Source organism: Dendropsophus ebraccatus, chromosome 3 (assembly GCF_027789765.1).
Source record: "Dendropsophus ebraccatus isolate aDenEbr1 chromosome 3, aDenEbr1.pat, whole genome shotgun sequence".
NCBI classification, from domain to species: Eukaryota; Metazoa; Chordata; class Amphibia; order Anura; family Hylidae; genus Dendropsophus; species Dendropsophus ebraccatus.
In genome coordinates this window covers 84,909,905-84,922,671 of record NC_091456.1, presented here as the reverse complement: position 1 = coordinate 84,922,671, position 12,767 = coordinate 84,909,905, and the positions used below count along the sequence as shown (strand labels likewise).

At 43.1% G+C, this 12,767-nt stretch overlaps 1 protein-coding gene across 1 annotated transcript in view; it reads right to left on the bottom strand.

The window, feature by feature from the left end:
* Nucleotides 1-10,564, bottom strand: part of NCBP1 (nuclear cap binding protein subunit 1) — a 40,207-nt gene extending 29,643 nt beyond the window's left edge. Inside the window, exons 1-5 of the mRNA XM_069962117.1 lie at nucleotides 10,407-10,564; nucleotides 9,667-9,755; nucleotides 8,942-9,042; nucleotides 7,840-7,996; nucleotides 1,976-2,083 (exon numbers count right to left, since the gene is read on the bottom strand). Of these exons, the coding sequence (XP_069818218.1) occupies nucleotides 1,976-2,083; nucleotides 7,840-7,996; nucleotides 8,942-9,042; nucleotides 9,667-9,755; nucleotides 10,407-10,440 (489 nt within the window). The 5' untranslated portion in view covers nucleotides 10,441-10,564. The remainder of the gene's footprint in view (nucleotides 1-1,975; nucleotides 2,084-7,839; nucleotides 7,997-8,941; nucleotides 9,043-9,666; nucleotides 9,756-10,406) is intronic.
* Nucleotides 10,565-12,767: the final 2,203 nt, after the last annotated feature.

Sequence of the window (12,767 nt, the reverse complement as noted above, 5' to 3'; positions counted from 1 at the left end):
GTTGCAATCCCGCGAATATGTGGACAGGATATTCCAGGAAATCCCAGATCGATTCCCTGGAATATCCTGGCCGCATATCCCCAGAAGCACAACTATGCGGTCGGGAACACAGGCATGCCGATATAGCGAACTGCTTTCGGACCAAAAGCCTGAAAGATTCGCTCATCTCTAGGAAAGAGGTGTTACAGCTTGATCCCCTTCAGGAGCTCGGGAAAGCCTCTGACAACTCTTTGTACTATCGAATAGGAACATTTTGCCACGTTCTGGAAGCACAGATAGTTCAAGGAGACGCCTGGTACCTTTCATAAATCTAACAGTGTCAAGTGTTTGGAACGTGAACTGAAGCTGACAGATTTCCTTTATAGTTTAAATCTATGTCTATGCAACAGCAATAAGTCTGAGCATAAAGTCTAAAGATTAAACAGCCAGATCATATTTGGTTTCTGAAGTCCCACAAATGCACCAAGCAAAAGAATTGCTACACTCAAGAAGACAGCCTATTCTTAACATGCAGATGAAACAGAAATAGGGTGTTTTCCTTCTCAGCTTTTTATACCCTATAAATAGGATAGAGAATAACTGATCACTGGGGTTTCACCACAATGAATAGAGTGCTTGTTGTGACTGCACTCCATTCATGCTCTGTGGGGCTGCCAAATGCTGAACTCTGAAGTCTTTGGCAGCCCTTTAGAGAGTGAATAGAGTACAGGCTACGGTTGCCACACATGGGTGCGTCATTCATTGTAGTGTGACTGTGTAGGATAAAAAGCTGGAAAAGAAATACTCCTTTAAGTACCCACGTTATTTTAAAAGATTAATTCTGCCAAGGCAATCAAATCCTCAGGGTTGCTAAGTTCTTCTAGAGATACCAACAGAGGCAAAACTTTTGTGATCTCACAGGTTAAAGTGTCACTGTCGTGAATTTTTTTTTTGCAGAAATCAATAGTCCAGGCGATTTTAAGAAACTTTGTAATTGGGTTTATTATCCGAAAAATGCATTTTTATCATGAAAAAGCAGTTTGAAGCTCTCCCCCCTGTTTTCATTGTTCTCCTATGGAGAGAGCTAAAGAAAAGACCAAAACAGGACAACAAAGAGTTAATCTACAAATCCCTCACAGGATATCTCCTGTGACCATCACCAGTGACCTGTCTGAGCTCGGATTACAGCTGTCACCCAGCTCCGTGCCTGTAATCCTCTGTTATCTGCTTTCTGCTGCCGGCTAACTCCCTCCTTCCTCCTCCCCCCCTCCCCTCTCCCTAGAGCAGACAGGGTACGTCTCCTGCAACAAGTCACAATTTTCAGATTTTTCAGAGTGGATGAAAAAGAGGAAGGAGGGGGGGACCTGGGAAAAGGCTTTTTACATGCAGATAATGGCAGATTTGGCTAATAAACCCAATTACAAAGTTTCTTAAAATCGCCTGGACTATTGATTTCTGCAAAAAAAAAAAATAAGACAGTGACTCTTTAAACTGTCCGTAAAAAAGAATCTGTAATTCATGTTCCAAACTGCTGACACTTAGGTCAAGCAGACACATAGTAAGTTTTATATATCCAGCTGTGCTTCGAGAATACAGAAAATTGCTTTTGTCTTCTGGTACAGAGTCAGACTTTTCCCAAGCTCCTCAAAGGCTCCCTGCTTGATTGACATGCGGAAGCTAGCTGAAACCCAAGCTGGGTCAGGTATGGGAAAGGGATGGGGGTTTAGGTAGTGTTAAATGTGTACTATTGAATAAAATAATTTTTCTATGTTCTGGAAGAAGACAGGTCAAGGACACATGATACATTTCAGATGCCAAAAAGCTATCTAACAGTGTCAGCAGTTTGGAACATGAATTGGAGTCGACAGATTTAAACAGCATCAACCCATGTGTGTCATATTACAATTCAGCTCCATTCAGGTAAATGGAAACTAGCTGCAGAACTCCGCCGCAACTGGGACCTTTTAGTAATAGAACAGTCAAGAATATTACTTACCTGAGGTATATCTTCTTCCTGTGTAACCCCAACAAAATTTTCAAACATTGCTACCATGGATGGGGCAGCGATAACATGGCAATTTACAAGATCAGACAAAAAACGGACCTTAACAGGGAGAAAAAAAAACAAAAAAAAAAAAAAAACAGGTCAGGCAGTTGTACTCTGCTACTGGAAAAATTATAAGACCATCACTATATGTTGCAAAGCACACTTTTTTGTAAATAAACCCAGGAGGGATACATTTCCATTTGTTTTGCATTTAACTATTGTGGATGTAGAATAGAGAGGAAAAAAATCAGCTTAATGTTAGAAACAAACGAACCCTGCACCATATTGATACAGTATGAAATTTTGCAGAGGCCAAACACTGAAAACTGTAAATACAGAAGGACTTGATAAATGCCATACAAACCAAGAGGCCCGCTTGCTTTACAAAAACAGTGCCACACCTGTCCCCACTCTGCTCTATAACCCCTTTAATGTGTCTCAGCGTCAGGTACAAATTAAAAAAAGATTTGAAGAGATGTTTTTGACAAGCCAAAATCAAAAGCCAGCTCCAACAGGCCTGGTCACCTCAAGTCCGTGTGTCAGCTAGAACAGTTTGTAGGGTTCTGTCTGGAAATGGCCTTCAGGGTGGAATCAGTGCCCAGAAGGCAGCACTAAACAAAAGGCAATTAAAAAAAACGTGTGGAATTTGCCAAGGGCCACAGCCTGCTAAACGGATGGACGCTGGAAAAATGGCAGGTGGATTTCTCAGATGAATCTTCAGTTGAATTATACCGCAGCCGCCGCAAATACTGCAGGAGACCAACTGGAGCACGTATGGATCCAAGATACACCCAGAACACAGTTAGGTTTGGTGAAGGAAAGACCATGGTCTTGGGTTACATTCAGTATGGGGTGTGCAAAACATTTGCAAGGTGGTGGGCAACAACAATAGACTAAAATATCAAGTAGTATTAGCTACCTCTTACATTCCCAATCATAAAAGGGGTCAAATTTTGCAGAAGGATATCCATCTTTACATCAAACTTCCTCAAGGCAAAGAAAAACATGTAAAAGGAGAGCCAGTGGAGCCTCACTAAAGAGTCTCGAAAACACAGGACTAGCCGGATATCCCTCTGGGAAAGACCCAGCCAAGGGGTGGCTCCTGCAGGGAAACCACCAAAACTACCATATTAAGTGGCCCTATAAGTCAGTGTAATGACAAGGGAAAAAACCAAGGCCAGGTATCCATCCTTACATAGCTGTTTCGGGGTGTTGCCTCTTATTAGTGTGGAGCAGGATTCTGGCTAGGTGGGAGCAATGCCTAGTAGAGCGATCAGCAATCTGTTACTCTAATTTTTCTACTAGGCATTGCCCCCACCTAGCCAGAGTCATGCTCCACACTGATGAGGGGCAACACCTCGAAAAAGCTGTGTGTGGATGGATACCTGGCCTTGGTTTTTCCCCTTGTCTTTACATTGACTTATACAGCCACTTAAAATGGTGGTTTTGGTGGTTTCCCTACAGGAGCCACCCCTTTCCGGAGGGATATCTGGCTAGTGTTTCGAGACTCTTTAATGAGGCTCCACGGGCTCTTCTTTTGCATTTTCATATTTCCCAGGGAGCAATGCACCTAGGATTTCACTGCATTGAGTGTTTTCACTAGCAGTCGGCGGTGTTATCGTTTGGCTGGTCTTCCTAAGATCAGCGATCTGTTTCTCTCAAGGCAAAGAAGGTCAAGGTGCTCCAGGACTGGCCAGCCCAGTCACCAGACATGAACATCATTGAGCATGTTAGGGGTAGAATGAAAGAGAAAGCTTGGAAGACAAAACCAAAGAATCTTGATGACCTCTGGGAGACATGGATGCTGTCCTTCAAGCTCATGGAATTCACACAAAATATTAAATATGGCTCTAATAGCACCACAACTTAATTCACCAATGTTATGAAACATAACTTTGTATTTGAAGTGAATTATTTGTTTTATTTTTTACATTACTTTCTGTGGGCAACAAAACTTGTCATTCCAAAATCTGACCTGTGTTCATTAAATAATCAGTATTACAGCAGTGAAGCAAATTTATTTTTGTAAAAAAAACCAAAAACCCTTATTTGGGAGGTCCCTGATGAATTTTAAATCAGGTTATAAGCTTTGGTTTCCACAACATGGATAAGCGACAGAACCTCTCTCAGGGAATACCATATATAATAATAATATAGATAAATATATACAAATATCTGGTCACCAGCTGAAGTGGACACCACTTCTCTACTGACAGCTATTAATATTAGTACAAGGATCATTCTCTGATGCCAGACCATGTGGGCAGCACCTTTCCTTTTAGTTCTGGGTTCAAGTCCAACCAATGACAACAGCTGCACAGTTTGTATGTTTTCCCACACTCCAATTTAACAAACAAATCACAGTAAATTTAGCGTTTAGAATAGAAAACAATGGCTGGCTGACAAGAACCTCTTTAACCCCTTGCCGCAAAATGACATTTGGGAAACGTCATGTAAAGCAGGTAGTTCCCGCAACATGACATTCCCCAAACATCATGCTTTCCCTGCCTCCCCCCTCTGTCCCTGAGAGATATCGGGCAGCGGGAGGAGGCTGTATCACACAGCATCCTCCAGCTGCCTATACCCAGAGGGGAGCCGCGCTCCCCCCAGACTGTTAGCCCCATAAAAGCCGCGGTCAATGCGACCGCAGTGTCTATGGGGGAGATCTGCTGTCTGGCGGCGATCGGGCAGCGGGAGGAGGCTGCAGCGCGTTGCCTCCTCCCGCCGCCACTGTAACTGTGTCCCCCGGCCCCCCTTCCCCTGCCGCCGGTACCGGAAATTGCCGCTATCAACGTTATAGCGGCGATATCCGGTACCGGCGCCGCCGATCGCTTTCATCTCCCCCCACCGTGAATCCACGGTGGGTGGAGATGAAAATGTTTTCAGTAGACCCCAGATCAGCCCCCTAGTAGCCAGTAACTAACCCGCTCCCCTCCCCGGGCGGCCATCATTTCCAAGATGGCCGCCCGCATCCCTGTGAACAGATTATATCTGTTCACAGGGATGGAAAAGAAAAAATGAATGAATGAAAGCCCCATGCTCTCCGCCACCGGAGAGCATGGGGCAGTGATCGGGGGACCCCCCCCTGTGGGGTGCCGGTACAAGCGATCAGCGGTATATACTATATACCGCTGATCGCTTGTGCCATGTGTCGATCAGTACTTTTTATCCCGTCACCATAAATGATTGGTGACAGGGGATAAAAAGTGATAGTGTCCGTCCCCCAAGTCGCCCCCCACCCCCCCAGTCACCCCCCTACCCCTTATACGTTACCTGATCCTGGGAGCTCCTTCCTCCTCAGCGTCCTGGCTGGTTATGAAGTGCGCATGCGCTCCACAACCAGCCAGCTCTGAAAATTTAAAGTGACAGAGACCAATTTGGTCTCTGTCACTGAACTATGATTACTGTGATAGAAAATATACCAGTAATCATAGTAATACAGTGAAAATGAATGTGTAAAATGAATGTGTAAAAGTACAAAAAGTGAAAAACATACAAAAAAATAAAACACACTTTTTATTATAGTAATAATTGCAGTTTACTCCCAAACACCACCGCAGGTTACCCGTAACCGCCCCAGGTTGCCCGTAATCACACCAGATTACAAGTAACCACCGCACGTTGACCGTAACCACCAAAGGTTGCGCATAATCACTCCAGATTTCCCGTAGCCACCGCAGGTTGCCCGTAAACACAAAAGATTACAAGTAACAACCGCATGTTGCCCGTAATCACACCAGATCACACGTAACCACCTCCAGATTACCCGTAACCACCCCAGACTGTCCGTAACCACCCCGCATTACCTGTAATACTTGTATTTTAGTAACTGCACTATTATAATAACTATTACTAGCTGCGGTTTTGCTCCAGCAAATTGGCGCTCCCTTCCTTCTGAGCCCGGCTATGTGCCCATACAGGTGGTTTATGCCCACATATGGGGTACCGTTGTACTCAGGAGAACCTGCGTTACAGATTTTGGGGTGAATTTTTTCTCCTTTTCCTCGTGAAATTTAGAAATTTCAAACGAAACGAACATATTGAAAAAATTAGAGTTTTTCATTTTTAACGGCCAATTTTGAATACTTTCCTCTAATAGCTGTGGGGTCAAAATGCTCACCACACCCCAAGATTAATTCTTTGAGGGGTGCACTTTCCAAAATGGGGTGACTTATGGGGATATTTTACTCCGCTGGCACTACAGGGGCACTGCAAACACATCTGGTGCTCAGAAACGTCTTCAGCAAAATCTGCACTGAAAATGCTAATTGGCGCTCCCTTCCTTTTGAGCCCCGCTGTGCGCCCATACAGTAGTTTATACCCACATATAGGGTACCGTTGTATTCAGAAGAACCTGCGTTACAGATTTTGGGGTACTTTTTTCTCCTGTTCCTCGTGAAATTGAGAAATTACAAACTAAACAAACATATTATTGGAAAAAATTTAGGTTTTTCATTTTAACTGTCTAATTTTGAATACTTTCCTCTAATACCTGTGGGGTCAAAATGGTCACCACACACCAAGATGTATTCTTTAAGGGGTGCACTTTCAAAAATGGGGTGACTTATAGGGGGCGGGGGGGTTCTCTCTGCTGACACTACAGGGGCGCAGCAAACGCAGCTGGCGCTCAGAAACTTCAGAAAAATCGGCATTAAAAAAGCTAATTGGCGCTCCCTTCCTTCTGAGCCCTCCTGTGTGCCCATACAGTGGTTTACGCCCACATATGGGGTACCGTTGTATTCAGGAGAACCTGCGTTACAAATTTTGGCATGCTTTTTTTCTCATGTTCCTTTTGAAAATGAGAAACTTTAATCTAAACGTATATATTATTGGAAAATTTAAATTTTCCATTTTTTTATGGACTAATGGTGAACACTTTCCTCAAGCCCCTGTATGGTTAAAATGCTCATTATACCCCTAGATTAATTCTTTAAGGTGTCTAGTTTCCAAAATGGGGTCACTTATGGGGGTTTACAGTAAACAAGCCTCCTAAATCAACTTAAAAAAAGAACTGGTCCTTAAAAAAAAAAAAAAAAAATCAGTTTTGGAAATTTCATGAAAATTTGATAATTTGCTGATACATTTCTATGCCCCATAACACCCTAAACAAGTAAAATATGTCTACCAAATCATGCCAGAAAAAAGAAGACATATTGGTAATGTGAGTTCGTAACTAATTTATGTGTTATGACTTCCTTTTTTAAGAAGCAGAGAATTTTAAAGTTCATAAAATGCAAATTTTTCATGATATTTTGATGTTTTTCACACAAAAAAAACCACAAAGTAGTGACCAAATTTTGTGACTAACATAAAGTGCCATATGTGACGAAAAAACAATCTCAGAATCGCTAGCATACGTTAAAGCATCACTGAGCTATAAGCGCATAAAGTGAGACAGGTCAGATTTTAAAAAATTTGCTTGGTCATTAAGGCCCAAACAGGCTTTAGAGGCAAGGGGTTAAGGTTTCTTTAGGTGCTGTTGTATGTATAATACAGTTCAATGCCCAGCTGTGACATCTCCCAGACAATCTGGAACAAGTAGGCAAGTATGTATCTAAAGCTAGTGTGTGCACAAGTTTTCTTCCCATGTCAGTCAAGTGCTGGTGAGACCTGCAAGATATTATGGTCAACATATCCACCCAGTGTCTGGGATCTGCCCCTTTTGCCTCTATTAAAAAAATGCTAAACAGCAACACAAGCAGACTATTTGTACTACACTACACATTTGTACCTGCAAACAAGAAATGGGATCAGTGTCACATACAATTATTGCCATTTCAAAGGGCTCAAACAAAGCTAGCCGAAACTCTTACCAAATATGTGGCCTCCATATAGGCATTGGACTTTATGGTTTCTTTTAGGTGACGGATCATGGCTTCCACAAATTCCCCACCAAAATTGTAGTTTCTTGCATTCAGCAGGCCCACTAGTGTAGTGTAAACGGTCATCTTCTCAGGCAGAGAGCGAGCACTGCAATGCAATAAAATGGAAGATAAAAGCCACAAGCAAATTTGAAGAAAATAGTAGAGCTAAATAAACAGGAGATTAAAAATACATAGAAAGCAGTGTCTGAAGGATTATTAAATCTGCCACAATGTTATTGAATGTATGACAGGCAGACAGTTTTCTAACATTATACTACCTTTGCATGAATTACTTAGAAGGAATTAGTCAGCTCTCTTATGGTATATAAAGCCCCACTGCCTTTTAAAGGGGAGCAAAAGGGTCTAAAATACAGAAAAAGGGTTTGGTTCAAAGCATGTACACAGACTGCAGAGCCAGAATTACTGCACACCAAGAATAGTCAATCTGAAACCATCTTTACACATTGCATTTTTGAACCTTGGAGACTTAAAATATACAAAAGAAAGTGTACATTGTATTTTTTTGAGGGGGTGCTTAATTTCACATTAATAAATGATCTCTTAGGCCATCTTTGATAGGTTCAGCAGCCAATATAAGTGGGCTGTATTCCCTACATAACTTTGTTCATTTACTCCCATATACAGGGAAAGTGACCAATAAAAAGAAGTCTAATGTATTGTTAAGATGCCCCTAAAGTTCTTTCATGACCTTATGGGGGGTGGGGGCAAAATATAGGTCACAAAGGTAATAAAAGGGTACACTATCCAAAAAGGTACAGAATACTCAAAATCTAAATCTAATCAAGTTTCGGTTGCTGGCACTATTCACTTAAGTTCACTTACAGCATAGGCCCTAGACAGAACTTCCCGGAGTATGCACCTATGTATATTTATGGCCTATTCCCTATTGCCATCTAGTGAAGCACTTCTTGTTAGGCCACTACATTTTGGGCTGATAATGGATTGGACCAACTGGCTACAGACATCTACCTTTATGTATTTATCTGTAAACCTCTGAGAACAGGTTCACGACATATGAAAGCACACTTACACTGCACAAAGAATTCGCAAGATTTTGCTTTTGTAATTTGGCAAGTCAGCTTCCAAAACACCGGCCAGGCCTTCTAAGTTGCTTTCAAGTGATGAGGTACTCTGAAGGTAAAATAGATAAACCACAAATTTCAAAACCAAACAGCACATTGTCAGGTTAGTATGGATGCAAGCAGACTGTATTTAGTTTAGATATATATCCAGGCTGAGGCTCACATCTGTTATTCTGTTACATCACAAGAGAACATAAAATGACAGATGAAACCCGATGGAGGCAACTAGGTATGTTGCAACTAGGTATTCACACATAGCATTTAATTATCATTAAAATCATGGCAGATTAAATGCTAGGTGTTAATATAGCCTTACCGGACAAAACAGTGCTGCACTACTTTTCCAAGGAGTTTTGTCAGAGCATCTAACACTCAGGTGAGCAGGGCCTAACACATAAAATATTAACTTACACTATGTACTTTACTGGACCTGTGGCTTCTTAAAATAACATCAATTGCCATGATCCATATGGGAGCTACTGCTCCACAGTGCTTTTTTTATTCTTTAGCCTAGACAGTAAACAGCGCAGTCCTCTCATTACAGAGAGAAAGTACTACTGTTCACACCCCCTTGAAAGTCCATACTGACGGCCTATGTAGAGACAAACACTTTATCAGATGCCAGATGACAACTTAAAATTTAGTCAAGAGTTATCAAGAAGAAAATTGTTACCTTTTCACCAACTCTACATATCAGCGACTCAAGACGATCCTCTATATCAAGGGGTTCTGAAGTCTTCCGCCTCTTGTGGGGCTGCCCTCCTAAAGAGGAGAAAGACACAAAACTATAAGATTAAGTGTACAAACACACACCGTATACGCAGCGTATTTACTGCTGTGATACACAGCAAATACGCAACAGATTAGATCTAACTGAACAGCATCAAATCTGCACCATCAAATCTGCTGCGTATATGGTGTGTGTGTGTGTTAGTACCCGAAGACATTTTCATTTTTTAACCATAGAAAGGTTTCTTAGAGGGGCTTTGTGGCCATTGCAGAGCTCCCAGTATAGTCCTTAGTCATCTGAGACACATCACAGCAGCACAGTGCAGCCACCTACTACATTATAGAAATGTGCGGCCCCAGAATAGAGCTGCTCACTAGACAAGTGCTCAGATGTGCAGGGAACTGATAACATAGGGCTCCACCTGAGGCAATAACACTGGGCCCTGCACCCCAGTCACTGGACTCCATTGTGGGACACTACAAGTCCTCACTGCCCACAGTGGCTGCTAACAGAGAACAGCAGCCTGCAAACTGCTCAGCCCGTCCAGGTAACAGTCCCTGAGCCTGGCAGCGAGCACAATGGGCAGGTCCCGGATACAGCACAGTGAGGCGCCTCTCCTGAGCTGTGCCACAACACAGCAGGGCCTGCTGACACTTGTAGTGTACGCCACCCCCGGCCCTCACCATCATTATCATCGCTGTGCCTTCTCCGGGACATGGCGCTGCTGAACGTTTCCCGCACGCAGAGAGGAGCGGAGAATCTAGAGAGGAGTCGTCGGTGAGGCGCGAATCTCGCGAGGCTTCTATAGACGCTCGCTCTGTGATTGGCTCGGCAGCTTCTAGAACCTCCTTCTCAAGCACCAGAGAGGAGAGCTCACACGCTGCTCGGCAGGCTGCAGCCGCTTCCGGTTACTCATCAGAGGCTTGTCTAAGAGGTTACGCTCTAGCCGTGGAAAGTGGTTTCTATGGTATTAGAGAGCGGGAGCTTCCGGCAGCCCTCGTGACTGAGGGACTGTAGAAAAAGTGCAAAACCGGATCACTGGCGTGAAAGGTTAAAGTGTCACTGTCGTGAAAATTTTTTTTGCAGAAATCAATAGTCCAGGTGATTTTAAGAAACTTTGTAATTGGGTTTATTATCCGAAAAATGCATTTTTATCATGAAAAAGCAGTTTGAAGCTCTCCCCCCTGTCTTCATTGTTCTCCTATGGAGAGAGCTAAAGAAAAGACCAAAACAGGACAACAAAGAGTTAATCTACAAATCCCTCACGGGATATCTCTTGGGACCATCACCAGTGACCTGTCTGGGCTCAGATTACAGCTGTCACCCAGCTCTGTGCCTGTAATCCTCTGTTATCTGCTTTCTGCTGCCGGCTAACTCCCTCCTTCCTCCTCCCCCCTCCCCTCTCCCTAGAACAGACAGGGGACGTCTCCTGCAACAAGTCACAATTTTCAGATTTTTCAGAGTGGATGAAAAAGAGGAAGGAGGGGGGGACCTGGGAAAAGGCTTTTTACATGCAGATAATGGCAGATTTGGCTAATAAACCCAATTACAAAGTTTCTTAAAATCGCCTGGACTATTGATTTCTGAAAAAAAAAAAAATACGACAGTGACTCTTTAAATTGTAAAGCGCTCCTCTGGAAGCGTCAGGGTTAACAATCATAACAGATTCTAGCAGCCAATGGATACTTTTTATTTATTTTGTGGCGCAATGACGGCTTTTACCTTTCACACATTTTTTTTTTTTTTTTTTTTGCGTTTCTATAAATGAAAAGCCATAACACTTAGGCCTTATTCACACATCCCGTAAAGTTGTCCGTAATTGCGGATCCGTAATCACGGTTCACCTTAGTTCATGTTGATTTATATTGGGCTATTCAAACAGCCCAAAGCTAATGTAGCATAGCAAATGACATATAGTGGATATAATGATAGGTAACTAGCCAATTGTAAAGGCCCTATTCCACGGAACGATTATTGTTCATAAACTCGCTCCAACGACCGCTCGATAGTGATAATCGCTTCGTGGAATTGGTGTAAACGAGAGAACGACAAAGGCGAAATCGTTATATTGTCGTTCAAAATTGTTTTTCAGCATGTCGTTTTAAAACGTTTTAAACCACCACGTAACGACCGCAAAATAATCGTTACACTACATATATCGTTCACGTTCCCATGTGTGTTATGTGTTATCGTTCGCTAAAACAAATCGTTTAGTGATCGTTAACGAGCGGTCGTTGGAGGGAGTTTATGAACGATAATCGTTCCGTGGAATAGGGCCTTAAGCCTCCCCGGTAGCTAGCAACCCCCTCCCTAGTAGGCATTCCCCTGGAAGATAACCCCCAACAGTACGAAGTATCCCCTAATGTAGTAGGGGTTACTTCCCCCCCCCCCCCAATAGATTATATGCCCAATGTTAGGCATATCTCATAGCTCCTTGCTGTTTCAATATTTGCCAGAGCTCAGAGATTGTGGGCTGTGCGCGCGTCTGGTGGTTATGAGTAGAGATGATGGAACAGCATTGATGTTCCGGTTCGTACCATCTCGAGCCATCGGGTACAGCACAGTGATCCTGGTGGTGCTGTACCTTTTTCACAGTGCTTCCCGGGTCCATTAGAATCAAGCAGGGCCGCATCAACAACGGGACGGATATCATTACACAGGGGGGACCCGGGCGGCATTTTGAAAAAGGGACCAACAAGATCACTGCGTTGGTGCCAACAGGGTACTGTAAAAAAATGTTTGCATTACCTGATGGTAAATTTGCTTTAAAGGGGACACTGGAGACAGACTGTATCCAGTATAGACACTATTATGTAAACTGAACCTCCTGGATTCCAGTCTAATACATTGTGACTAGAGATGAGCAAACCGGGTTCAGGTTTGAGTCGATCCGAACCCGAACGTTCGGCATTTGATTAGCTGGGGCTGCTGAAGTTGGATAAAGCTCCAAGGTTGTCTGGAAAACATGGATACAGCCAATGACTATATCCATGATTTCCACATAGTCTTAGGGCTTTATCCAACTTCAGCAGCCCCCGCTAATC